The sequence below is a fragment of the Zalophus californianus genome, chromosome 6, assembly GCF_009762305.2.
Source record: "Zalophus californianus isolate mZalCal1 chromosome 6, mZalCal1.pri.v2, whole genome shotgun sequence".
In the NCBI taxonomy this organism is placed as follows: domain Eukaryota; kingdom Metazoa; phylum Chordata; class Mammalia; order Carnivora; family Otariidae; genus Zalophus; species Zalophus californianus.
Genome location: NC_045600.1, coordinates 86,840,234 through 86,867,073, shown reverse-complemented (window position 1 = coordinate 86,867,073; position 26,840 = coordinate 86,840,234). Strand labels below are relative to the sequence as shown.

The 26,840-nt window shown below is 41.5% G+C and overlaps 1 protein-coding gene across 1 annotated transcript in view; it reads left to right on the top strand.

Moving 5' to 3' along the window:
- The first annotated feature begins 11,176 nt into the window (after positions 1-11,176).
- The window catches only part of SLC30A4 (solute carrier family 30 member 4), a 28,400-nt gene continuing 12,736 nt past the window's right edge, over positions 11,177-26,840 (top strand). The window contains exons 1-3 of the mRNA XM_027572794.2: positions 11,177-11,386; positions 11,525-12,029; positions 19,327-19,473. Of these exons, the coding sequence (XP_027428595.1) occupies positions 11,639-12,029; positions 19,327-19,473 (538 nt within the window). The 5' untranslated portion in view covers positions 11,177-11,386; positions 11,525-11,638. The remainder of the gene's footprint in view (positions 11,387-11,524; positions 12,030-19,326; positions 19,474-26,840) is intronic.

Sequence of the window (26,840 nt, the reverse complement as noted above, 5' to 3'; positions counted from 1 at the left end):
TTTATCCCATGTATAAAATGGGGATAATAGTGTCTACTACACAAGGTTGTTATAAGGATTAAATTAAGTAACATATTTAATTAAGGGTCCTACCACAGTGCTTGATACATACTGGGCTCAACATATTATAATTTTTATTGTATGATAATATTCATTATCATTAAGAAATCTCTGGAGAGAACTTAGGAAGTTATGGTTTCCTTGTGAAATAGGCAGACTAAACACTTACAATTAACTTCAGAGAAAGATGACAAAATGGTATCTTTTTTTTTTTAATTTGAGAGAGAGATTGAGAGAAGGAGTGGGAGGAGGGGCAGAGGGAGAAGCAGACTCCCCACTGAGCAGGGAGCCCTATGCCATGGGGACTTGATCTAGGGACTCTGGGATCATGACCTGAGCCGAAGGCAGACAACCGACTGAGCCACCCAGGCGCACCCGACAAAATAGTATCTTTAAAGAGAAAACTTAACAAATTAATTTACTTAATTTTTGAGGAAGTAAATCACATGTAGGTAAAAGAGAACTGCTTAATATTATCTACCTGAACACCTTAAGAAAACCTCTGACAGATTTCCAAAGGAGAAGCTGAAACAGAACTCCCAGAAGATTGGAATGTTTTGTGAGGCAATGAGGAACTAGCTCAGAAACAAAGACAATGGGTGGGGCCTGGTGATTCCAGCCAGGGGAGGGAACTAGAGGGCCCAAGTGACAAATGCTGGGAAGGCAGCAGATGTATGAAGGGCGGAGTAGTCACAATTCTAATTCTGGATTTCTCAAAGGAGACAGTGCAGTCTTCCTCAGGAAGCTGGAGTCCTGTGCACTGGGGGAGTCTGACGTATGGGCATCAGACAACCATGGGGTTGACATCCATGAGAGGAAGTGGGAAAGGGGCCTAACATTAACCTAACAGTAACTGAAGCAAGCCCTGTGCCAGTCACACTATCTCATTTAAGTCACCACAACCCAGTGAGAGTAACTACTGTCTCCATTTTACAGAGGAGGAAACTGCAGCTCAAGGAGATCCCGTAACCCAAGGTCTCTCTGTTAGTAAGGTGTGTTGGGGGGGGTGGGGAGGGCTGTTATGGAGAACAGTGCCCAGCCAATAAGCTGAGGTCTGCTGTGGGTCTGGTTCCTCAACAAATGCTTGTTGAGCACCTACTATGTGCCCGGCACAGGGTCAGGTGCAGGAGATAAGAAACCTCCCACCCCCCCACCCCCGTCTCATGGAGCAGAGTCTAATAAGAGATTTAGTTCAACTAGTGCCCACTAATGAAGATAGAATTACAAAGTGAGACAGGAAGACATGTAATTAATAGACATGTCTAGGCCTGGGATGGGATGGGTGCCATGGGGAACAGTAGTTCTAGACTTTATCTAGAACTAATGAGGTAAAGGAGTGGTGAAGAAAAGCATTCCATTTAAGGCTATTGCACTTATAATAGCTGTGGTCCGAGCCCCAAACAATGCAAGTTCAGGGTGCCTACAGCTCAAAGTGGCTGAACTGAGGGTGTGGGGAAGGGTGGGCACGCAATCAGATTTCCATCCTGAGAAGTCCCAAGGTATTTAAACAAGAGCCATCTGGCACACTTGGTCAGCCCCAAGCCGAGCACTTCCAGTGGGTTTCTAGGACCCCAGCTACACTCTACCTGTATGAAGACACTCGGGCTGTCCAAACGTTGCTGCCTTAATAGTACATTGGGAAGCAGAGATTGATGGACCCAAGTAGAGAGACTGAACCCTCAAGCACCTTTGCTAGCAAAGGGCTCTCTAAGATATGTGTAAGTGATCAGGAGCAGGCAGCGAGCAGTAAAATATCTAACACTTCGAACTAGTGATGGGTCTAGATCAGGGTCAGCAAACTACAGCGCACAAGCCAAATCCAGCCTGAGCCTATTTCTGTGCAGCTCTTTTAGCTAAGAATGGTTTCTACATTTTTAAATGGTTTAAAAAAAGGAAAAGACAACTAATATTTTGTGACATGTGAAAAGTATATGAAATTCACATTTCAGTGTCCTAAATAAAGTCTTATGGGAATATAGTCATGCTCATTCATTTATTATTATCTATGGCTGCTTTCACAAGAGCAGAGTTGAGCAAACGTGGCCAGCAACAAGGTACTGCAGCAAAGCTGAAATTATTTATTATCTGGCCCTTTATAGTAGTTTGCCAATCCCCGGGTTAGTCAAAAGAGCCCATAAATCTGACCACATGGTCAGACAACTAACAAATGAGCTCTAGTGGGAACAAGTGCAAAGTAATGCACTTTGGGATAAAAATATCCAAACTATTTATAAAATGAAGACAGGGCTCTGAGCTATGAGGCCACAACTCAGAACTAAGCACAAGTGGGAGGACTAAGGGCAGCAACAGTAATATTAAGTGAATTTCCTGCCCTAGGTGATAAAAATCAACACAATGGATAGAGTGGGTTATCTGAAGACTTTAACAGACGGGGACCTGGGGAATGATTTCAGAAAGACTAAACTAAAATTCAGCTGAGAAGAAAGCTTATGTTACTTTTCACTTTCATTTAAAAATTACATATAGATATTGACGAGGGAACAGAAGGCGAGCTGAGGACAAAGCAGAAGCTGACACCCCCACAACTGCGCCCCCCCCCCAAATGGGATAGATGTGACATTCCTCAGGCACTCCTGGCTTTCCTAAAGGAAAAACAAATAGTTAACTTACAGAGATCACAATCCTGCAAGACAAGAGCCTTCCTCAGTTTACAAATGTCTTAGCAATTTACAAGAACAAAGCATTTCTATCAATAACCTAGGTTCCGGAAGGAAATGTAGATACAATTAAATGTCCTTATAACCTGCAGCCCATTGAACAGCTACTTGAAGCGGGCAGAGTGTCATGTTCCTCCAAGAAGCTCCCAACTACCTTAATGTTAATGCCTTACTAGAAGGGAAAAACAACCTTAACTTGACAATGGCAAGGCCTCCCAGTATCCTGTAGGTCCTCTTTAGCATATGAAAGTTCTTTTGAAACTCTTCCTTTTCCTTAGCTCCCCCAATCCCATAGTATATAATCAGCCCCGGCTCACAACCCCAGTGCGGCAGCTCTTTCTGCCCACGGGTCCTGTCCCGTGCTTTAATAAAACCTTTTTACACCAAAGACGCCTCAAGAATTCTTTCTTGGCCATCAGCTCCGGACTCACCCCAACAAACCTTACCTATATTCCAAAACCGCATCAGATATCAACAGTCGTAATCTAGGGGAAATTAGTAATGAAGTATTAAAATTTATGCTATGTATACAGGACTAATCTGGGATGGGCTATCAGCTAGACTTTATCTTGTTCAATTCTATAGTTCCAGTGCCTACTGTAGTGACTGGCGTATGATAAACACTCAATAATACTTGTGGAAGGCAGGAAGGCGGGAAAGGAAGAGAGAAGGGAAGGGGAGGGGGGGGAGGGCAAGAAGGAGGAAAATTGGAGAGAGTCTACAGGGTTTGAAAGCTGAACAGCGGTTAGCCAGACACCAAGAATGAGGAAGAACACCCCAGGAGGGGACCAGGAGCACAAAAAGCCAGGAGAGGTCATGAGGCCTGTAAATAATGTCATGAACCACCCCCCCCCCCCCCAGTCATCTTCATTCTAGCTGTAAGGTAACTTGGTTTCTCGGGTTCATTGGTCTTGTGAAGAGGGCATCACCAGGGCACTGAGAGAGTTGTAGCGCCAGGAGAATTAAGCAATCAACCTCACAGTAATTTCATCAGTCTCTGGGGGTAGCTCGTATACACTGATTTCCCCAGCCTCATCCTCAGGCATAGTGTCCATGCCTGCAAAGCTACAGAACTGATTTGGGACCTCGGTGGCTCTAACAGGTCATGGTGTCTTGGGGGCCCTACCTACGTGTGGCTGGCCTCCCTCTTGGACACCTTTGAGCTCTTCCATTTCATCGTGACAGGAATCACAGCCAGAGAATTCCCGAGAACACCCAGCCCGGTGTGCTGCGGAGCCCGAAAGGAACAAGGTATCTTTCCCAGGGAAGATACTCTCCCTGCCCAGCAATATCATGGTTACAGACATCTATTCTTGCTACAAGGTAAACTCATCCCAGTACACGGAAAGTCCCAGGTCTTGGGACTCCCCTCCATCCCAAGTAAACCAGGACAGTTGGTCACCTGCCAGACGGGTTCCGCATTTACAATGGCCTTCTCATCCTGCTGTTCTCCAGACTCCACCTGGGCCGGCTCCAGAGTTTCTGCTACCATAAACCCACTGTAAAGTCCACTGTTAGGTAACAGGCTTGAGCAATGGAAACCTGAGTCAGGTAAGAGGGCCCACAGGGACCACCAGGCTGAATGCAAACAGGTCCATCAGGTGACCCACCTCCAAATAGCCATAAGCCCTAGCTGACCAAGGGGCTGCTTACAACAGGGCACGGGTACCGAAAAAGGAGAATTCTATGTTCCCATACCTCCTAACCTTCCCCGCTTCACTACAGTTCCCCACCACAGCACCCCGGGGCAGACGGTCTCTCCTTTGCTGCCCTGCCCATTTGTATTCAATAAACTTCTATCTCCTTTGTTCTGCCACGGGTGAATTCTTTCACTGCCCTCACCCAGTTGGTCGCCTCCACCCAACTGGGTCGCCCCACACCCACCACTCAACATTTCAGAGGGGCTCCTTCTGGGTCAGGGGAAGGGACAGCATGGGCTGGGTTGGGGCGCTGGGAACAGGATTAAGATCAGAGACCAGGTGACAGAGCAGAAGGGGTTCCCAAGGAACCTCAGTGATGCGGGAAACAAAGGCAGAAGGAAATGTAGGTAAAATTAAATGTCCTTATAACCTGCAGCGCATTGACAAATAGTTGAGGCAGGCAGAGTACAATGCTCCTCCAGGAAGCTCCCAATTGTCTTCCTGTTAATGCCGTGCTTGAGGAGAAAACAACCTTAGTTTGACAATAGCCAGGCCTGGGGTATCCAGGAGTCTTCTTTAGCATATGAAAGTCCTTTTGGACACCTCCCTTACTTTTACTTCCTCCAATCCCAAAGTATATAATCACAATCCCAGGGAGCCAGGCGGCGGCTGCTGCTCTTTCCGCCGCGGGCCCTGACCCTGTGCTTTAATGAAATCACTTCTTTTGCACCAAAGACGTTTCAAGAATATTTTCTTGGAAAAAAAAACAAAATTCTTTCTTGGCCGTCGGCTCCAGACCTTAACTTGCATTCCAACACTACATCATCGGCTGCTGGAGAGTTGGTCAGTAAAACTCCTGTCTTTCATCTGTGTCTATGTGTTTCTGTACATACAAGGAAGATTAGACAGTACCTACTATCAGGAAAAACCCTCATCATTTCCAGTGTTTGGAGGTGAGGAACACCTACTAAAGTGAAGGCTGCCTTAAACCCTATTTGTAAGTGAGCAGAATGTGAGTTAGTAAAATGTAAATCACAAAAAGGAGGGTAAAACTTTGTGGGTCAGTATAAAACACCTGTAATAATTGCAGTAATTTATATCTCATTACCATGTGGCATAGTGATTAGGAGGCATTATTGTGTCATGTAAATCATACACCAAGATCTTTGTGATTAGGGTACTAAATTCTGCTCGCTCTCGTGTGCTGCCATAGTTCAAAACCATTAGAGAGGATCATTTAGGTTGCCTTAGTCGTGGGTTTTTTTGCTTCAGGGAATACAGGGAGTTAAATAGCAGGTGAACTTGCTACATTTGATTCTGGGAGGACCCATATAATGATACTTAAAAAAAATTAATGCCATCTTTATTTATAAAGGAATTCTGGGAAAAACTCAAAAAACACTTTGCAGATTTTAATCTAATTAATCCTCACAATAACCCCAGGAGGGAGTTCTTATACAATGGCCTTCATTGTTTGAAGCCACCACTTGTTAGAGGCCACAGAAGAGTCACTTTGTCTGCAGTTGCTTCTCTGTCTTGCTTTAATTCATAAACATTAGAGTGTTCTTTGAAATAAGTCTTGTATAAATATCAACTGTTAGTGTATTAATCATCTCCAATCAGTATGAGACAGATCAATCTCACCACTAAGGATTTCTTGGAAACTACACACCTCCTTCAAGAAATACAAACATTTGTTTGAGGGGAATTTAATGTTATAAATGAACTATGATTAAAATATTTTTGCATATAAATCCGTGTGAATTCAGTTTACAGTGCTTCTGCTCTGAGTACAATGTTAGGTGCCCTGGACACAAAAGCAATTTAGGATACAAATGAAGTAATAGTAATGGTAATGTGTGTGGTTGTGATCTAGAGATCTAATGAAGTCAGAATATGCCCTTAACAAACCAAGGACTGGAGTTTAACTCTCCTGGGAAGGGACAGGTACAAGTGGAGGATTCTTAACAATCAGCATTTGTCTGTACCCATGTTTTGCATTTTGGTTCAGATGGCGTGGTCTTTAATAAAGCTGTAGTGTAGGTAAGGGAATGTTTTCACATGCAAAATCTCATTGGATTCTTACAGTGTTCTTACGAAATAGGTAGGACAGATACTATTTTCCACTTTACAGACAGAAAATGAGTTCAGCAACAGTATGCTGCTAGGGGTCATAGCGAAAGGATGGCAAAATTAGAAGCCAAACGAGCTTCTCTTGTCTGTGATGAAGGATTCCCAAAGCATGACCAAAGTCGCCCTTCCACCCTCACCTTCAAGCTTCCCGAGCCCAGCTGCCACCTCCAGACTGCAGGGCTGGTGTGCTTGTACTTTAAACCCTTCCCAGCTCCTATTCCCTCTAATTTTAGCCAGACATGGTTAGAGAATTTCATCGGTACATTTACTTTAAAAAATAAGGGAAGATAAAAACAAAAGTGTGAAAACAATGAACTTGTTTAGTGTAGGTTTTGGCTCACAGGTTGGTTTGCCAGGCAGGATACATGGACTTGGCCCAGAGACCCTCTCCTTTATCTCCTCCCTGTCCAAGAAGGAAACTTGCCTGTCCTTGGGCAATCTCTTAACTACTCTGTGTCCTTCTGCTCTTCCCCTGGAAGAGGGGTTAAACTGAATTTCCAGCCTCTATGTTACCAGAGCAATCCATAAAAAGAAGAAATTATTACACTCTTTAGTTGTGTATCACATCACCGACCCTTGTCCATATGTATCTGACAGCTTTCATCCCTTCCTGAAAAAGATAAGGGGGTCACATTCCAAAAACATTCTTTGGGAATCCTACAATCACCTATTTCAATGACGAAAGGAATTCTCGGGACGGGGAATATGCAACATTTGAGCCTGTCAGTTAAGTGGCACCTTCTCCCATATTTTCATTTTTTTAAAAAAAATTTTTAAAGATTTTATTTATTTGAGAGAGAGATAGTGAGAGAGAGCAGAGCAGGAAGGAGGGGCAGAGAGAGAAGCAGGCTCTCCGCTGAACAGGGAGCCCAAGGCAGAGCTTGATCCCGGGACTCCGGGATCATGACCTGAGCCGAAGGCAGATGCTTAACCAACTGAGCCACCCAGGTGCCCCCCATATTTCCATTTTTAAAAACTTTTCCACTTTTCCCCCTTCCTTTCCAAGAAGGATTTCACAGCATGATGCTGAAGTCTCATGAGGTGCTGGCAAATCTTTGGCGTATGGAATAGGAATTTCTTCTAGCACACTCAAGGAATCTAAGTACTTTTCTGTAGATCATTCCATTTGTGTGTGGAAACAGACTGAGAGGATAAGGTAGGCTAATGGCTGAGAGCATGAGCGGGGAGGAGAGGGAGAAGCAGGCTCCCTGGTATCATGACCTGAGCCAAAGGCAGACATTTAACCAACTGAGCCACCCAGGTGTCCCTCTACTTAAAAAATATTAATAGTTGGCATTGATGGAGTACTTACCATGTGCTAGGAGCTATATATGCTATGCTTTACATACATGAGTTTATTGAATCCTTACCATAGCCCTGGGAAGTGGGTACTCTCATCAAGCCCCTTTTATAGGTAAGAAAATTGAAGCACAAATTGGTCAAATGGTTTGCCAGAGATGATAGGACTAAATGGTGAAACCAGGACACACACACACACACACACACACACACACACACACACACACACACAGACTTCAAAACCCATGCTTTGAATAATTAACTTCCTCACAGTGATGCTATAAGGATTAAGTGAGCTGATATAAATCAGGTCCCCCGTGGAAGTGCTTGGCACATAAAAAAGCCTCAAGTAAATGTTAGCTGTGGTATTATTTTCAGCATTGTCATTTGTTCCCAAAAACGTCTGGGCCAGAAAACAGGTTTTGACATAGGATATTGTGGGGCTATTCCAGTTGACTGCCAGAGATACGTGTCTTGCAAATGTCAGACATCTACTATTACCTAAACAATTTTTGTATTATGAGTTACCTGGTTAAGAGATGGGATAAATGGTTAGCAACTTTATCTATTTGCCTATGCAGAAAAGTTCTTCATACTGGAGAAGTATGAAGTCTCATAAAAGAATGGCATGCTGAGCAATAGCTAGCTGAATTGCAGGCAGTACCCAGATTATAAATGGATTATGTTTCAAAAGTTCACTTGTCTATTGTTATAAATTCTGAATGCATAGAAACAAGGTTGCAAATGGTGGTTACATGCCAAGACTATTCACAGAAGTCTATTCAGCCCATTTTATTTATTTTTTAAAGATTTTATTTATCTATTTGACAGAGAGGGAGACAGTGAGAGAGGGAACACAGGCAGGGGGAGTGGGAGACGGAGAAGCAGCCTTCCTGCCGAGTAGGAGCCCTATGTGGGGCTCGATCCCAGGGTCCTGGGATCAGGGTCTGAGCCGAAGGCAGACACTTAATGACTGAGCCACCTAGGTGCCCCTATTCGGCCCATTTTAAAGTTCAACGATAGAAATCACGCCACTAGCCCAAGGACAGGCCTAGGAACAAGGGCCCATGTGATAAAATAAAAACTGTATTTCCTGGTACAGAGGCAAGTTGAGATTAAGTGTATTAGTTATCTATTGCTTTGTAACAAATTATCCCCAAACTTACCATATTAAAACAATAAACATTATTCTCTCACAGTCTCTGTGCGTCATCTGGGAGTAGCTTAGTTGGGTGGTGCTTTTCAGGATCTCTCCTGGGATTTCAGTCAACATCTCCTCGGCTACAATCATCTGAAGGTTTAACTGGGGCTGGAGCATCTGCTTCCAATATGGCTCATTCACATGGCTATTGGCAGGAGGTGTCCATTTCTTATCACATGGGCTTTTCTTTGGGGCTGCTTGAGTTCCTCGTGACATGGTAACTCTGGCTTCCTCAGCACAAGTGATCCAAGAGAGAACAAGCAGGCAGCTGCAGTGCCTTTTATGACCTAGTCTTTTAAGTCATACACTGTCACTATTGTCATATTCTATTCATTGTAGGCCATATGGTATTCATCAAGAGACGCTCACATTCAATGGGAGGGAGATTAAGCTCTACCTCAGCATGCGATGAATATCAGAATTTGTGGACATACATTAAAATCACTATATAGTTTTTTGTTATCCTCCTATCACTCTGTCCAGATACCCAGCGATATAAAATAGTAAAAATAAATTGGGATGCCAGAACTGCAGCCCTTCCCAACAAAGCTTACTGTAAGTACCCAAAATAATCCATGTTCTGCCTCAACTTTTCTTGAGAACATCTATCCCCTTTCCTTGAATGGAATCTTATTTGAAGAATTTATACCAAAGAAAGAACAATCACATTCCTGACATATTTGCTTTGTTCATTTGTATTTCTCATTAGCAGAATTTCAGGCAATATAACAAACTGAAATGAAAAACAACAAATAACTTACTCCTGAGTTGAATGGATTAAGATATTTGGGGTTAGGAGAGCAAGGCTCAGTAAGCACTCTGCCTTCAGCTGATAATGACCTGAGTGCTCTGGTTATTGAATATTCTAGGCAAGTCTGCTCTCCTCAGTCTTGGGAACCATGGGATCTCTGATCCAGGTTTCCTAACCTGACTCCCATGGTGGCAGCTCTGTAGGAATATGGTGCACATTCAAAAGTGAGGGATTGCTGGGGAATCCAAAAGCAGCTGGTGCTCTGGCACCTGAGGCATGCGAAATTCTAAAGTGCCATCTGAATCTTCAGAGGAAAATGATGCTCCATGTGACTTTTTATTGTATATTTTGTGACTTGAAATTTGGTATCGTCAAAATACAACATCCATTAACACAGGATAACTAGGAGTTTCACTACAGTTCAACTCCAAGTGTTAGCTCCCCTGATAGTGTTGCTGTTTTAAATCTTAAAATGTGAGTCTTAAACCCTTTTGAGAATATGATAAAAGCTAAGGGACTTAACTCAAGAAAATACATATAAGCCACAGTATTTTGCACATGAGTTTAAGGCCTCCAGAAGCCCCTAAAACCCATCCAAGGAATCTGGATTAAGAATCTTTTAAGACTTCAAGGGATAAGGGGAATGGGGAGGCTTATTGCCATTCCATTTTACCATTACAACTTAGATCTAAATCAGAAACTACTATTCAGAACTTAATTATTCTAAATTTGGTTAACAGAACCAAAGGCCCAAACGGAAACCCCTACTAGATTTTGTGCTTGGGTTTAGTCCATGTTATAAATGGAAGCAACAGGAACATGGCAGCGAACACACACAGGACAACACATATTTGATGAAAAGCAATAGTAAATCCAAAGCAGGACTTAGAACTGCTCACGACCATAAGCCTTGCCCTCTCGAAGTTGACCTGACGGTGCATCAAATTTTGCCAACTTGCCAGAGAAGCAGCAACTCGAGGAAAGAAAGCTGCTGGGTTTCTCACTTAGCAAGAAAGCGCTAAAATGGTTTTCTGCCGCGGATCTGCAACCAAGATCCTGACCCAAGATTCCTGAGGCCCTCGTTGGGTGGAGCGAGCTCGGGCAGCAACGCCCGGCGGGCCGGACCGTTCGAATCTACCCACTTAGTCCGCAGGCCCCGGCTCCATCCGCTCATGCCTCTCCGCCTGGGGAGGTGGCAGCGCTGCGCCGGAGACGCGGGCATCCCTGTGAGCGCCCCTCGGCCAGAGGTAGGCGCGCCGGGCTCCGCAGCCGGGACTGGGGCGACGGGCGGGGGATGCGGCGCGCGCCCCTGCCCCGCCCCTCGTGGGCGCCGCAGCCCTGCGCAGCGGGCCTGCGTGTGCTCGTGCCGACCCCTCCTTCGCGCTCCTGGCCTGCGGCCGCGCCGGCGCACGCGCGCAGCCTCGCGCAGGGCGGGGAGAGACGGCGGCCCCCGGCGCCCGGCCCCGAACCTGTCAGACTAGGGGAGCCGGCCTGGAGCTGCGGGCGCGGCAGGGGCGAGGACTGCCCGACTCCCCGCGCAGCCCCGGCCCGAGCTGTGCGAGTCGGCCCCGCCGAGCCGGCCGGGGGCGGGGAGATGAGCGGCGGCCCCGCGGCAGCGCCCCAGGTAGACGCGCCGCCCCTTCGCGGAGCCCGGGCGCCTCCGGGCCGGCCTGGCGCCCCCGCCGCCCGGGGCTTCGGAACTTGTGGGCAGTGTTGGGGCGCCTTTAATTTATAACGTGTTAACGTGTTTCGTTTTCCACAGGATGGGGAGGGACGCGCGGCGGTGCCATCGGGAACTGGCGCTCCGGTGAAGTAGGAGCCGCCGGCCGGCCGCCTGCACCGAGCCTTTCCGTGCCGCGGCGGCTCAGCCTCTGCCATGGCCGGATCCGGCGCGTGGAAGCGCCTCAAATCTCTGCTAAGGAAGGATGATGCGCCGCTGTTTTTAAATGACACCAGCGCCTTTGACTTCTCGGACGAGGTGGGGGACGAGGGGCTTTCTCGGTTTAACAAACTTCGAGTTGTGGTGGCCGATGATGGTTCTGAAATCCCAGAAAGGCCTATTAACGGGGCGCACCCGGCCCTGCAGGCCGACGACGATTCCTTACTGGACCAGGACTTAGCTTTGACCAACAGTCAGCTGAGTTTGAAGGTGGACCCCTGTGACAACTGCAGCAGACAGCGAGAGTTACTGAAGCAGAGAAAGGTGAAAACCAGATTGACCATTGCTGCCGTTCTTTACTTGCTTTTCATGATTGGAGAACTTGTAGGTGAGTTGTGTTGCCAACTCACTTTCCATTTACCTTGTCCCGAGGGTTATTGTCAAGCTTTAGTTACACATGATTTGAGGTTTAAACTTTCTTTTCAGGAAATGTGTTATTTATCAAGATACTGATCTCGATAGGAAAAGTCCACACGGTTCCAAAGTGCAGATCAACCCAAGTACGACATAAACTTTCAGAGATAACTTTTGACTTTTTCTTCTCTTCTCCAAACACTGTGACACCTACTGTAAAGTTAAGTACATTAGCTTCATCGTATATCATGTAACTTCCTCTTTAAAAAATTCTGATAAAACACCAGGTTAGTTTTTGCATCATTTAAAATAGTAAGTGATCTAAACGTAGAATCATAAAATTTTACAGTATGAAATGACCTACTGAACACCTGCTCTTCCTTCTTTTTCACACATAAGGAATCTGAGGGCCCCGAGAGTGAAACAAGTTGTGAGGACACTTGGCTGGTTAGTGGAAGAGGCACATCTACAGTCCCAGGCTCCTTACTTTTTTCTCTACATTTGACTTAAGCGGTCTCTTCTTTGTTAGTATTTCTTTTTGTATTTATATCCAAGAGATTTGCAAAATTAAATACTACCAACTGACGTTTAAAGTTTTTCATTATAGTAAGGATCTGAAAGGAACCAGAGGGCTCCCCCAGGGTTTATGAACTTGGTTTTTTTCACATTTTATAGTATTTTTTTTAAAGATTTATTTATTTATTTGCCAGAGAGAGAGAGAGAGAGAGAGAGCACAAGCTGGGGGAGGGGCAGAGGCAGGGAGAGAAGCAGGCTCACCGATGAGCAAGGAGCCCGATGCAGGACTCATCCCAGGACCCTGAGATCATGACCTGAACGGAAGGCAGACGTTTAACGGACTGAGCCACCCAGGCATCCCGTTTTTTCACTTTTTGATAATTCAATAGTACATTCTCACTATAAAATATATTCTTAGAGATTAATTTCAGTCACATTAGTGTAACTGCTAACTTCTCTTAGTGACAGTTTACAAAGTGACATTAAAGCAGGGAGATAAATCTGCCATGTTGTTTCTTAATGATTAACCATTAAGAGAACAGGTGGCAGTCCAGATTAAGATGCTGGCCAGAGGTTATATGTAGGAAAATTACATCCATTTTGTACCTCATTTTATACCTCTTCTCCCCAGTGCACACTTCAGACATGCTGTCCTTCTTTCTCCCTATGTCTCACAAAGCTCTTTCCTGTCCATAAGGCCTTCAAACTGGCTGGTCCCTCTACCTCAGTGGCTTTCAAACTTTCTTGATCTCACTATATTAAAAACTACACTTAACATTGTGACCTGGGTAGGCATGCATGCATACATATGTAAAGTACACACACACACACACACACACATGTATGTGTAAATATATGTATAACTGAAACAAAAGTCTCATTTCTTGAGATGTGTTCTAGTATTTTTTTTTCAGTTATGGCCCCAGCCCACTTAATTGATTTCGTGTTCCACAGATCAGGGCCTGCAGTTGAAAAACACTGCTTAACCTGGAGTGCCTTTTCCCCAGTCTTCTCTGGGCTAGTTTCTTGACATTCGTATCTTACCCCAAAAGATAACTCTGAGAGACCTTTTCTGACTGACTAAATATCTCATCTCCCCTGTTCTCTCCCTAACTTTAAAAGCCCTCAGCATCTTGAGATTATCTTGTTTGTATATTCACTTGTTTAATATCTGTCGTCTTCCACTGAAATACAAGCTGCATTCCCAGCATCTACAACAGTGACTGGTACAGAATAGACATTCAATAAACTTATGTTGAATTAATTTTTATTGTGATAGAGAATTATAAATGCTTAAGCTGTAAAGAAAGTAAAAGTGAAGTTGTGTCCAGGTAAGAAGGCATGGCCTCTACAGACTAAGATTCAGTGACTTGCCCAAATTCACACAGCTAGATTATCGAGTCAGTAAGACTTAGTGATTCTTTTTTTTTTTTTAAGATTTATTTATTTATTTGAGAGAGTGCGTGCTCATGCACACACGGGGGGAGCGGAGGGAGAGGAAGAAAAGCAAGACTCCCCACTGAGCAGGAAGCCCTACGCTTCCCAGCTCCATCCCAGGACCCTGGGATCATGACCTAAGCTAAAGGCAGACGCTTAACTGACTGAGCTATGCAGGCGCTCCAGACTTAGTAATTCTTGAAGTTAATATTTTGTATTTCAAGTTAAAATCATATTAATCACAATTTTCCCCCTTAAAATTAGAGTTTATTTTACCTAAGTAAAAATTATTAAGATAAAATTGTCCTGACATACCATTTTTGAAACCTCTTATTTGATAAATGTGGTTTTGTGAAAGCCGCAATAAGTATTTTTTTTAAATACTGACTTTATTTTCACAGATAAAAATCTTATGTTAAATAATACAAAAATATTAATACTTAGGATAAGCATTAACAAATATTCAGGGGTGCTTGGGTGGCTCAGATGGTTAAGTGTCTGCCTTCGGCTTAGGTCATGATCCCAAGGTTCTGGGATCGAGTTCTGCATCGGGCTCCCTGCTCAGTGGGGAGTCTGCTTCTCCCTCTGCTTCTCTCTCTCTCTGTCTCTTATGAATAAATAAATAAAATCTTTAAAAAATATATTCAGAATATTACATAGAATTAAATTGTATATAGTAGAGCATTTATTAAAGTGTATCAAAAGCACTTAGAAATAAGGCGTCTTATATAGAAAGTATGGAGTAATTTAAAAAATGAAGTAATTTAAAGATCTGAAAGAGAAGACTTGATTTTGAATCTTGGCTTTGCCACTAACTTGCTTTGAAACTTTAGATCATTCAGCAAGCATTTTTTGAGTACTTTTACAGAACCTACTATCTGGGGCACCTGGGTGGCTCAGTTGGTTAAGCGACTGCCTTTGGCTCAGGTCATGATCCTGGAGTGCCAGGATCGCGTCCTGCATTGGGCTCCCTGCTCCGTGAGGAGTCTGCGTCTCCCTCTGACCCTCCCACCTCTCATGCTCTCTCTCTCTCTCTCTCATTCTCTCTCTCAAATAAATAAACTTTTAAAAAAATAATAAAACCTACTATCTGAAGCAGTCTAATGGAGGGCACAGATGTTAAACAAATAAATAAATTTAAAGTCCGTATGGCCTGAAGTGTTATGAAGCAAAAGAACAAGGTACTATAAGACATAGTAACCAGTGGGACATAGTTTATGTATGAGCCAGCTACAGTTAAACCAAAAAAAAGTTATTCAAGCAAAAGGAGTGGAGGAGTTTTCCAAGTGAAGAGAACAGCATGTACAAAGGTCCTAAAAACCTTCAATTCTTTAAAAGGACCTAAAAAGAAGGCAAGTTTCACTGGAATATAATAAGAAAGAGGCCAGAGGACCAGATCAGGCCGGTTCTGATAGACCATATTATGAATGTCGTTTTTAATTCTAAGTACAATGAAAAACCAGTTAGGGCTTTTAAGTGGAGAGTGATATGATGGGATTTATGTTTTTAAAAGATTATTCTGGCCCTTATGTGGAGATGGATTGGAGGGTGCAAGAATGGAAGCAAGTAAACTATTGCAGAGGTCCAGAAAAGAAACAATTATGGCTTGGACTGGTGTGGAGGGAGATTGAGAAATACTCTAGAGGTAACATTAACAAAATTGACTAATGGTTTAGATGTGGGGGTTGATTCTGAAGTTTCTCACCTAAGCAACTGAGTGTATGGAATTTTATGTCTTTTAATTAGGCAGGGAGAAAATACAGAACAGGATTTAGGCATGGGCTCAAGGGTTGTTTTAGACAGTGTTCATTATCACATGTATGTAAAATAGCCAGTAAAGATGTCTAGTGAGCTGTTAGATGTGAGTCCATAGTTCAGAAGAGAGGTCAAGTTAAGAGATACAGTGTGTAGTACTATCAGAATGGAAAAAACCACCTACAGAGTCTGTTTTGAGGAACTCAACTTTAGACGTCAGGCAAAAGACAAACAGGTATTTCAGAATCTAAGAAAATAGAGTATTTCCAAGTGGAAATAAATAAGTTAAAGCTGCTGAGAGGTCTAATGAGATGAGAACTAAACTATCCTTTGAATTTAGTAATAGTCGTTGATTAACAACTGCATTTTTATTGGGAGTGAAAAAGCTTGAAGGATGAATGCAGACTTCCCAGTAAAGATGGCAAATGAACTCATGTATCTAAATGTACTTTCTCCTGAAGCCTCTCAAACTAAAATAAAGGGATTTTTAAATGTATATATATGTGTATAGCCATATATCCATCCACATATGGGTCTGTGTGTGTATGTGTCCACATAGATGGGGAAAACTGGAGACAAGATAATAACAACATAACTTTGGGAAACTAGAAAGGAGATAGATAAAAGAAATAACTGAGTTAATAGACCCAAGAAAGCCACCTCCTATGCAGCAGTTGGGGAAAGCCAAGAATCAACCCAGTTTACACTAATTCATCAGAAACACCTAGAGAATTTATTAAAACACAAATTGCTGGGTGAGAGCTTCTAATTAAGTAGGTCTGGGATAGGGCCTGAGAATTTGCATTTCTTACAAGTTCACAGGAGATCCTGATACTGGGGACCATACTGAGAACTGCTGTTCTTCAGAATCCTAAGTAGGCCCAGAATTGGTTGCACCTGGTACCCCTAGAAGTGTGGGTCAAGAGGAAGACTAAAATAAGGAAACTAGTTAAACAGACATAGTTAGTATCCACAGAAATAAGAGATATGTACCTACAAGAATAGACAAATTCAAGGTAAAGAGCTTTTGAACAATAAAAACAAAAAAATTTTGAACTCCATAAAAAAGTTACAAGATGAACTAAGATATCTCAGAGTAGAGCAAAAAGATAGAAATATATAATAGGAGGAAAAACATAAGAAAATTAGTGTATCAATCCAAACTCCAAATAATAGGAATTTGGGGAATAGAGAAAACAGAAGAAAAGAAACTGTCAACAATATAGTTTAAGAAATTTGCCGAGAATTGAAGTGTATACCTTTCCAGATAAAAAGAGTCAACAAAAACCCAGCAAATTGGGTGAAAATAAACCCATACCAAGGTATATGATTGTGAAATTTCAGAATACAGGGAGCACATTGTCACCTATTGTTTCAGGCAGCTGCAGTATTAAACAATTCCCTTGGATTGTTTTTTGACAAACATTCCTTAGGGTTTGCCTAAGGCAGATAGATCCTAAGTCAAGTCAAAACGGCCTTGCTACTGTGCTTTTCCCCAGGGAACTACCAGGCGGATCAAATAATGATAGTTCTTTGGGAATGGGGCTTGTAAGTATCTCTAACCCCCATTTCATCTCTTGCAGTGGCTGCCAGGCTGTTTTTTTTTTTTTTTTTTTCTTTAAAGATTTTATTTATTTATTTGAGAGAGAAAGAAAGAGAGCACATGAGAGGGGGTAGGGTCAGAGGGAGAAGCAGACTCCCTGCAGAGCAGGGAGCCTGATGCGGGACTCGATCTGGGGACTCAAGGATCATGACCTGAACCGAAGGCAGTCGCTTAACCAACTGAGCCATCCAGGTGCCCCCAGGCTGGTTTTCACTACGATTGTTGCCTATTGGTTTTCAGGGCTGCCATAGAACAGGAGAGAGAGAGATGGGTCCAAGGCTACAGAATTTTCGATGTTCTTATAAAGATTCAATTGTTTTCCTTGAATGAATACTACCTGTATCAGTCTTTGGTTAATTTCCAGAGTTCTAAAAAACTGATTTGGACCATTTTTGCCCATGTTCTCATTACTTTCATAGAGGAGATGATTTTCAGAGGTCCTTACTTTATTTTTTTGCTGATGATTATCAACACATGGCTCTTTAGGTTAACTAATATTAAATAAAATAAATCCCTCAGTTGCATTATCCATATTTCAAATGCTCAAAAGCTACATGTGACTAGTAGCTACTCTACTGGACAGCACAGATAGAACATTTCCATCATCTCGGAGACTTACTGGACAGTACAGCTTTAAGGTATTACCCTTACAGATAAGGAAACTGAGGCTCAAAAGTATTAAGTAACTTGCTGAGAGAGTCTCAGAGAGTCCAAAACCCTCTTAGCCACCAACTTGTATTTTTCTCAGTGATTTCCAGCTCTTTAATGTCAAGGGAATATTAAAAGTGGTATTTGTATAGACCACACTGGAATAAATGGATGTGATTACAAGATCACCAGCTCAGTCGCCTGCTGCTCTTGGCTCTGCACTCATCCCAGAAAGAGGGGAACAACGGCTCAGCACACTTATATGTCATAACACCCTGATCATTTTAACAGTGATTCTCAAAGATACCAAGACTAGAAGCATCGACATCACCTTGGGAACATGTTAAAAATGGAAACTCTCAGGCCTCATCCAGCCCTCTGGAATTAGAAATTCTGGGAGTGGAGCAAGCAATCTGTAGTTTAACAAATCTTCCAGGTGATTCTGATACACATAAAGGTTTGAATATTGTGTATAAAAAGCTTATTCAATGAATGGCGCTAGGACAATTGGTTAACCATAATAGAACAACATACATATATATACACACACACACACACACACGTATACAAAATTAATTTTATATATCACATATACATATAATGCCTGGAAAAATTTTATTCTAAATACCACCTTTAATCTCTCTGAGACACTGTTATCTATACCCAAGGGAATCAGTTATCTGTATCCTTCATTTTGAACTAATGTACATTTAAAAAATTTCTTCAGTTTAATTTTGTGGTCAAACCCTCTCAAACAAGTGAGTACCTATCTTCAGCTTTCTTGTAATATTTAGATATTGTGGTTATTAATTTCACTAATAGTAGGATTAGTAGGTTGAGTAAAAGCTGCAGTGCTAAAACACAAAATTTCTATGTGTTAGAGCCCAGTTTAGTGGTTCTTAATTTTTTTTTTTTTAAGATTTTATATATTTGAGAGAGAGAGAGAGAGCATGAGCTGAAGCAGGAGAAGTAGCAGGGAGCCCAACAGCAGGGCTGGATCCCAGGACCCTGAGATCATGACCTGAGCCAAAGGCAGACGCTTAGCCAACTGAGCCACCCAGGCACCCCAGTTCTTAATGTTTTTAAGGTCATTGACTCCTCAGAGAATCTGTCCATAGAAATGGACATTTTCACCACAAAAATACACATATTTAATGTTTTGCATAAAATTTCAGGATATCTTGATTTAATTGCAATAGGATAAAGATTTAGCTCAAATTTGATGTTTTGTAGGATGTTACATATTTTTGGTTTGCTTATGTTTATTATTTTAATTAACTTATTCCTTCTTCCCTCTCACCCTTACTCCAAGGTGGATACATTGCAAACAGCCTAGCAATCATGACAGATGCACTTCATATGTTAACTGACCTAAGCGCTATCATACTGACCCTGCTTGCTTTGTGGCTATCTTCAAAATCACCAACCAAAAGATTCACCTTTGGATTCCATCGCTTAGGTAGGTAATTGGTAATTTCTTCTGGTTTATAAAATTTCATAGTAAAACCACAATGAACTATAACTAACCTCTGAGTAACTGAAATCTTTCTGGTGATAACCTATTTGAATAAAGCAAATGGAAATAGATGAACAAGATTTATTCAGATAAATATAGTCCAGGATACATTCAGCCTAGTCAGCTTTAAACAGTTTACACATATAAAATTATATGGTAATCATTAATCTTTAAATGTTATTTATCTCTATTTCCTGAAGATGTTATCAGAAAAAAGTTTACCTTCAGTTTACTCAACCAGGCAAAACCACATGAGTTTATGCTAATGGGTATTAGCTTCTTTCTCACACTTCAGGTATTCCAGCCAAAGGCTGCTTAGCCCAGATCTTAAGCGATACAGTAATATGTTTCACATATACTGTGTGGCTGACCTTTGTTGCTGCCATTGTATCATCATAATTCTGTAAATGCTGATAAAGATTCTTTGCTTGACCAAATTTTAGTCAGTCTCCTGAACCTTCTCCCAAGCCCATCTGTGTACTTCCTTATAAAATTCTGTTTTAGCAAGAACCCTGCTAAGCCAGTTTAACAGAACCCCCCCACTCAGTATCTGATGGGTTATCCCCTAGGTAATGTCTCATTGCACTGGCCTGTCTCTAGCGAAAATTCTCTTAAGTCAGTTTAGCCAGAATCTCCCTCACCCCTGATGTTTCCTCTTAGGAATTTTCCATTCACTGACTCCCACACTGCTCCTTGGCTCTAAATTCCCACTTGCCCATACAGTATTCAGAGCTGAACCCAATCTCTCCTCCCCCACCCCGCCCAGTGCAGAGTTCTATTGCAGTGGTCCTCTACCTTTCTTGGTAGCTTCCCCCTTTGAATAAAGTCTTCTTTAGCAGGTGTTGACAAGTGTCATTAAGTTTTTTTCTTTAACAGTATACATATTTTTATTTTCCTATTTTGAACAAATATTTGAGAGGTTAAAATCATACATTGTTATCCATACAACTCTTTCTGTGTTACTGTGTTTTTAGATTTTTTTACTTATTTTAAAAATATGTATAAAACAATTATGTGAACTAGTATGTGAAATGCCATATGTCCAGATGTCATTTGCTTAGAATCCAGAAGCTGACATTTAGGTAGCTTTAGCAAAACCTGTCTTAACAGAATTAACAACTTGCAGTTTAATTTTGTAGAGACACTGACCTTCTTGGCTAATATATCAGTCAGTTCTTCCCCTTCTTGGTTACTTTTTACCTTCATCTTAACTCAGCATCTAGGTCTTCTAAAATTTAGTCACTGGGCCTTCTGTGTAAAACTCCATTGTACCTGAAAGGCTACATCCCAAGTAGCTATCCAGATCATCGGGTTGGGAAATCTCCGGCACCCCCACCCCTCAGCACTGTCCGCTGCTTGCTATACCAGAGAGCTAATGCCCTGAGGTGTGTCTGTGATTTGTTACCCACTGCGCAGTGCACCCACTGCTTATCAACATATTATACAGTCATTTGTTACCTGATTGCCTTGGGCTTTTTAAACAACTTCAAGATTATTTTCAAACTTTAATTTCTTGTGATTTAAACACCTTCAATTTAAGATCTAACATTCAAACCCAGCATTATGGAATGGGGTTTTTTACCTTCTACCACTGTTTGAAAGAGTGCATTTCATTTTATCCTGCGGCTCTTAACCTTTTAGATTATAGACCCCTTGGAACGCTAATGAAAATAGTGGAATTCTCCTCTCAGAAACATGTAGTAACAGAACATAGAAAGTCCTACATATAATAAGAACCCATAATCATGGAAATTCTATTAGATATCAAAGAAATACTTTAGTCACTTCATTTCTTCATAGACAACAAGCACTGTGAAAAGATGAGAGAGAATAGAACTGAATGTTCCTATTTATCTCTGCAAGTTTCTGTAGAAAGTCAAATATTCCTTTTTCCTTAAAAGTACAAAGTTCACAATTATGGACTAGATACAGCATTTGACTCCTCTCCCCTGAGAGTTCATTCAAATAAAAACAGCAGAGATAAGCAAGTGATTGGGTCACCAGTGCTTTACCACCTTACCTTATGTGTTTCTCATACATGTTCATATCCCATTCCCTGCCACCCTGTCTGATGCAGAAGGCAGCATACTGTATACCCAGTTCTAGACCTGGAAGTGTGTGTCTGTGGATACCATTCCTTAAATTTATTTCCTTTTTGTTTGCTTCTAACAGTTTATACATGCCTAATAGCGTTTGTTACATTTTTATTAGCTGTTTGTATGAAATTGTATCTTGTTCTAGACCATGAATGAAGTAGGGATGGAAATAGATAATATTAAACTCTGTGTGTCTGGCAGTAATAAGTGCAGTATACAAGATTATTAGCTGAATTGTTGCTTATTCAGGCTGAGTAAATAAGGACATGAAAACTGTGAAACAGATCATTTAATACAGCTCATGAACCTCCAATCACTTGTGTTTGGGGTAAATTAAACCAGTTTCCAAACTAGGAATGGGATATTTTTAAAATTTGGGGACTAAAATATTTGGGACTTGAAAATATTTATCTGTAATTCTGAAACTGTGATTATATTCACAAACTACACTATAAAAAGTTCTTTGATTCATAATATAACGGGATGGTACAGCCTGACTTCTCAGTCCCTTTAACTAAGTAAGAAATTAGTCAGAGGAGTTTCCCCCTGACGTCAGGCAGGAGCAGTCCATTTGGTACTTTCCACTTTTAGAGTTTTGTGAATAAGTTGTCTTTGGTTCAGATCAGAGATCTGCAATTTTACTAGCTATACGACCTTTTAGAGATGATTTAATCTATGTACAAGGGTTTGTTTTTGGTTTTGTTTGTAAAATATGAATGATAACACTTGCATTGCAGAATTGTAAAGAATACGTAAGGTGGTAAGGTCTAAGTACCTGACCTGGTAGATCTGGCCCAGAGTGAATTCCCAATAAAAGCTAGTTCCAATCTTCTTTTCCTTCCCTCTTCTCCCTACCAGTATATCATCCTGCCCACACTTCTCATATCTCTCAAATGCTCCACACCCCCAAATTACTTGCCTTCCCTCCCTGCTAATCAGAATTCTCTGAGCATAACTGTCTCAGTTAGTTAGTAGGAGAAAAGTAAGGTGATTCACCCTGATGATTAAGCAGCAGTTTTTAGAGCTGTACTTTTTAACTCAGGTCTTTGGTAATTTTTTTTTTTTAAAGATTTATTTATTCATTCCAGAGAAAGAACAGGGGAGGGGCAGAAGGAGAGGGAATCTCAAGCAGATTCCCCACTGAGTGTGGAGCCCCACATGGGGCTCGATCTCTTCACCTGAGCCAAAATCCAGAGCTGGACACAAGCAACTGAGCCACCCAGGTACCCCTTTGGTAACATTTTTGGCAATGTAACTAAATTTATTTTAGCAAAAATCATTTAGTGAGGGTGAGAGAAAGGTGTTTTTAGTTTTGAGGGGAGGATCAAATAGCTGTCCCAGGGATCTGTTCCATTCTGGTGGTACATTTCTTTCCTTCGTGTGAACTCACAGATTGTGTAAAGTCATTCAGGTTTTTCTTTTCTTTATTACTTTACGGTGAGCTACAGTGGCAGTTCTTATGTGGGAAAAGGGGGAGCAGGCTAGGAACCATATATGAGATATTTTTAAATGCCTGGATTCATTTGACTCTGGGTATGTCCTCTTATCCTGGAAGTTCATAAAACTTAGAACTTGGGGCGCCTGGGTGGCTCAGTTGGTTAAGCGACTGCCTTGGGCTCAGGTCATGATCCCGGAGTCCCGGGATCGAGTCCCACATCGGGCTCCCTGCTCAACAGGGAGTCTGCTTCTCCCTCTGACCCTCTTCCCTCTCGTGCTCTCTATCTCTCATTCTCTTTCTCTCAAATAAATAAAATCTTTAAAAAAAAAAAAAAAACAGAACTCAATGAAACACACTGTAGCAGAAATCCCACAGATCCTTAGGAAAAACAGCATTATCTCCCAAAGGGGAATTGCTATTCTCAAGAGAACAGTGCTATCCCCTTGCTTTCTACTTTTATCCTTCTCTGTGGATTATGAGCTTAATTGACTTTTATTTTAAGGCTTTTCTGTGAGTTCTTGGGCTGAAGAAGCAGCAAGGATTAGATTAAGATAGAGATTCTATCTTGTATCTTACCATGTAAAAGGACTTAGTAAGAGTTGTTTGTATTTGAAATAAAAAAGCAGGATTTACATTTTGGCAATGCAAATCATCGGCCTAGGTTAATGGCAAAGTACAGTGCAGGAGTCTTATGGCAGAGTGTAGTTCCACTCAGCAAAGACCTTGGCAGATGTGGCTAGATGATGGTTCTACTACAGTAGATTTGTGATTTGTTACCCACTGTGCAGTGCTAATTCTCTGTCGTTTGCTGTTTCATTCCCTGATGCTAAAGGAGCAGAAAGTATTCAGCTAAAAAATCTCTTTCCCTATACATGCAGCCAAAAAAACAAAATCTCTTCTCCCTGGTTAGTGATTCATTTTAACAACGTCCTCCCACCCCTGACGAGGGCTATGCCAATTAATGATTCACATCTTAGCAAGAATTCATATCACCTGAACATGTGGAAAAGAATAGGTACCTCCTAGAAATAGGAGTTTTTGCTGAGGCAGAAGGAAGACGTGAGTGAGGTGGTCCATGTTGGGCCAAAAGTCAGTTTGAGAGTGCTGGGCACCTTGGGTATGGGGTAGAGGGAGTGGTGAGAAGGCAGGAAATAGATTATTTAGAATAGGAACTGAAAAGGGCGCCTGGGTGGCTCAGTTGGTTAAGCGACTGCCTTCGGCTCAGGTCATGATCCTGGAGTCCCAGGATCAAGTCCCGCATCGGGCTCCCTGCTCAGCGGGGAGTCTGCTTCTCCCCCTGACCCTCTTCCCTCTCGTGCTCTCTCTCAAATAAATAAATAAAATCTTAAAAAAAAAAAAAAGAATAGGAACTGAAAGGATCCAAAGACTGCTTTGCAGTTTAGCCTGGTATTCCAGTGGCAACAGTAGGCCACTGAAAAATGCTATGTGATGTCTTTAGCCTGAGTGCAGTAGGGTTGTCTGTGTGAGGTGAAATACAAATACAAATTTGGAAATCCTAGGCAAATCCAGCACAGCCCATTGATTTTCCTTCTCTTTCCTTCCTGTGTTTTACTGAAGAAGGTAAAAAAAGAGAAATAACATAAAAGGAAGTACAGGAGGGAATACTGTCTCCACTCTCCTTCCCTGTTCATTTTTTTAAACCTCTGAAACCTGTCTTTGGATGTTTGCTATAGTTTTTTGAGGCAATAGACAAGCGTTATGGAATTTAAAGGAAATATACTCATTATTGGCAACATAGCATTAGCAAAGTTAACAGTTATGATAGGCCAGTACATTTAGGCAGCACTCATGAAAAAAAATATGCTTGGGTTGAGTGTGGTTTACATAATTGAAGCACACTGTTACTCATTCACTGAATAGGTGCTCAATGGTTACCTGTTGATTGAATGACTAATAGTATAGGTTGGAGAGAGAGACAGTAAATATGTACACAACACAGTTATAAGTTATAGTAAATGCTAGGAAGCAAAAGAAGGTACTGTAATGAAGATTAACAGGAGAACAGAGAAGGACTCGGTGTTTTTCATATAAACCTTGAAAACTTCTAGTTTTGGAAATTTATAGATGTGTTAAAATATGCAGTAAACATTTTTCACATTTTATATTACTATCAAAACTTGACAGTCATCTGTGTTTTCTCCCATTTGATTTTTTTTCTTACCATTTATTAGCCATTCAAACCAAAACTGCTTATTCTCTGTATGTGAAATTCAGGGTATATTTCAGTCTTAATAGATCATTGACCATAAACGTTTGTTTATATTTCAGCTGAATGAAAAGACCTAAGTGATGTTATAATAAAAAACACATATTTGCTCATCTTATTCCCTCCTCCAGTGTGATAGTTCAGTCAGATGAATTTAAAGATTTAATTATTTGTGCGTAAAGTAGCAAAATGTGTTGGAACTACTATAATAGATTTTCTAGAATTTCCATAAAAATCTCTTTCAAGAATTTTTCATTTATGATAAATTTCCATTTATAGTCAAGTTTACCTAAAGTTCCCGGGGTAGTAACTTTCATGGAAATCTGGGGTTTCAATTGTGAAAGTTCTGGGTCTCCTTTCAAAAATGAAAAATCCATATGTCATGTACGCCTTTGTGTTGAAAAACTTTATTGTGACCGGAGACTAACCCGGAGCAAGAATGAGAAGACTGGAGAAGTCATAATTTGGTTGTTGATGGAAAGCTTCCCTCTCTCTTAAATGTTGGGAGGAAAAAATCTTGCCTATGTTTATCTACATTCCATCATGTTAAAATATACTATGAAAGGGGCGCCTGGGTGCTCAGTTGGTTAAGCGTCCGACTCTTGATTTCAGCTCAGGTCATGATCTCAGGGCTGTGAGATCGAGCCCTGCATCAGGCTCTGCACTGGGTGTGGGTCCTGCTTAAGATTCTCTCTCTCTCCCTCTGTCCCTCCCCGAACCGCCCCCTTTATCCCTCCCTCTCTTAAAAAAAAAAAAAAACCATGAAAAAAATTGTAAATGCTAATTCGTCCTATTCATGACATTTCACCAGTTGAATTTATTCACAGTGAAAGAGCTTTTATCAAAATAAATGATCGTATTACTACTACTAGGATTTTTAGCTATATAGTATTATCTGTGTTTTATACTTCTTGGTTATAAATCTCAGCCCTAAAAATCTTAAATTTTTTTTTTGCATTTATCAGTATTCTGTCTACAAGACATTTTGACAGGTGATTAGAATAAAAAATAAAAGTTGAATGTCTTTGCTTTTCACCAAGGGAATGAGACATGACACATTCCTCATTAATTGCTGGAAAAGGGATATCATTGATAGTAGCATTCTTAATATGTCGTTTAGCAATTTCTAGGAATCAGCTGAATTCCATTACTCTTAACTGTGGGCAGACGTTGGGATCCCTTTTATGCTACTTACATGGGTGAAAACTGGTGTGGAAAAGTGAGTGTTCCTCTGCAGGCTGCAGGAGCCTAGTGGGCCTTCTAAGTGTGGGAATCCTCCCTGCCAAGGATCTCTGTTCATGCTTTAGTTCGACTTTCATTTAACTTTATTTTGAAATAAAATAAATTTTATTTTATTGGTTGTGCCTTATATAAAAGTTCACAAAAAGGTGATTTTAAGTGTTTAGGAAAATTATCACTGGGATATGGAGTTGCCAGCTTTAGTGTGTGGTCTGCACGTGCACACACACACTCTTGCAGGACTCCCAATATGTCTGAAATATTGCCTGGGATATACTTATACTAAAATATTATTTATCTGAAATGCAAA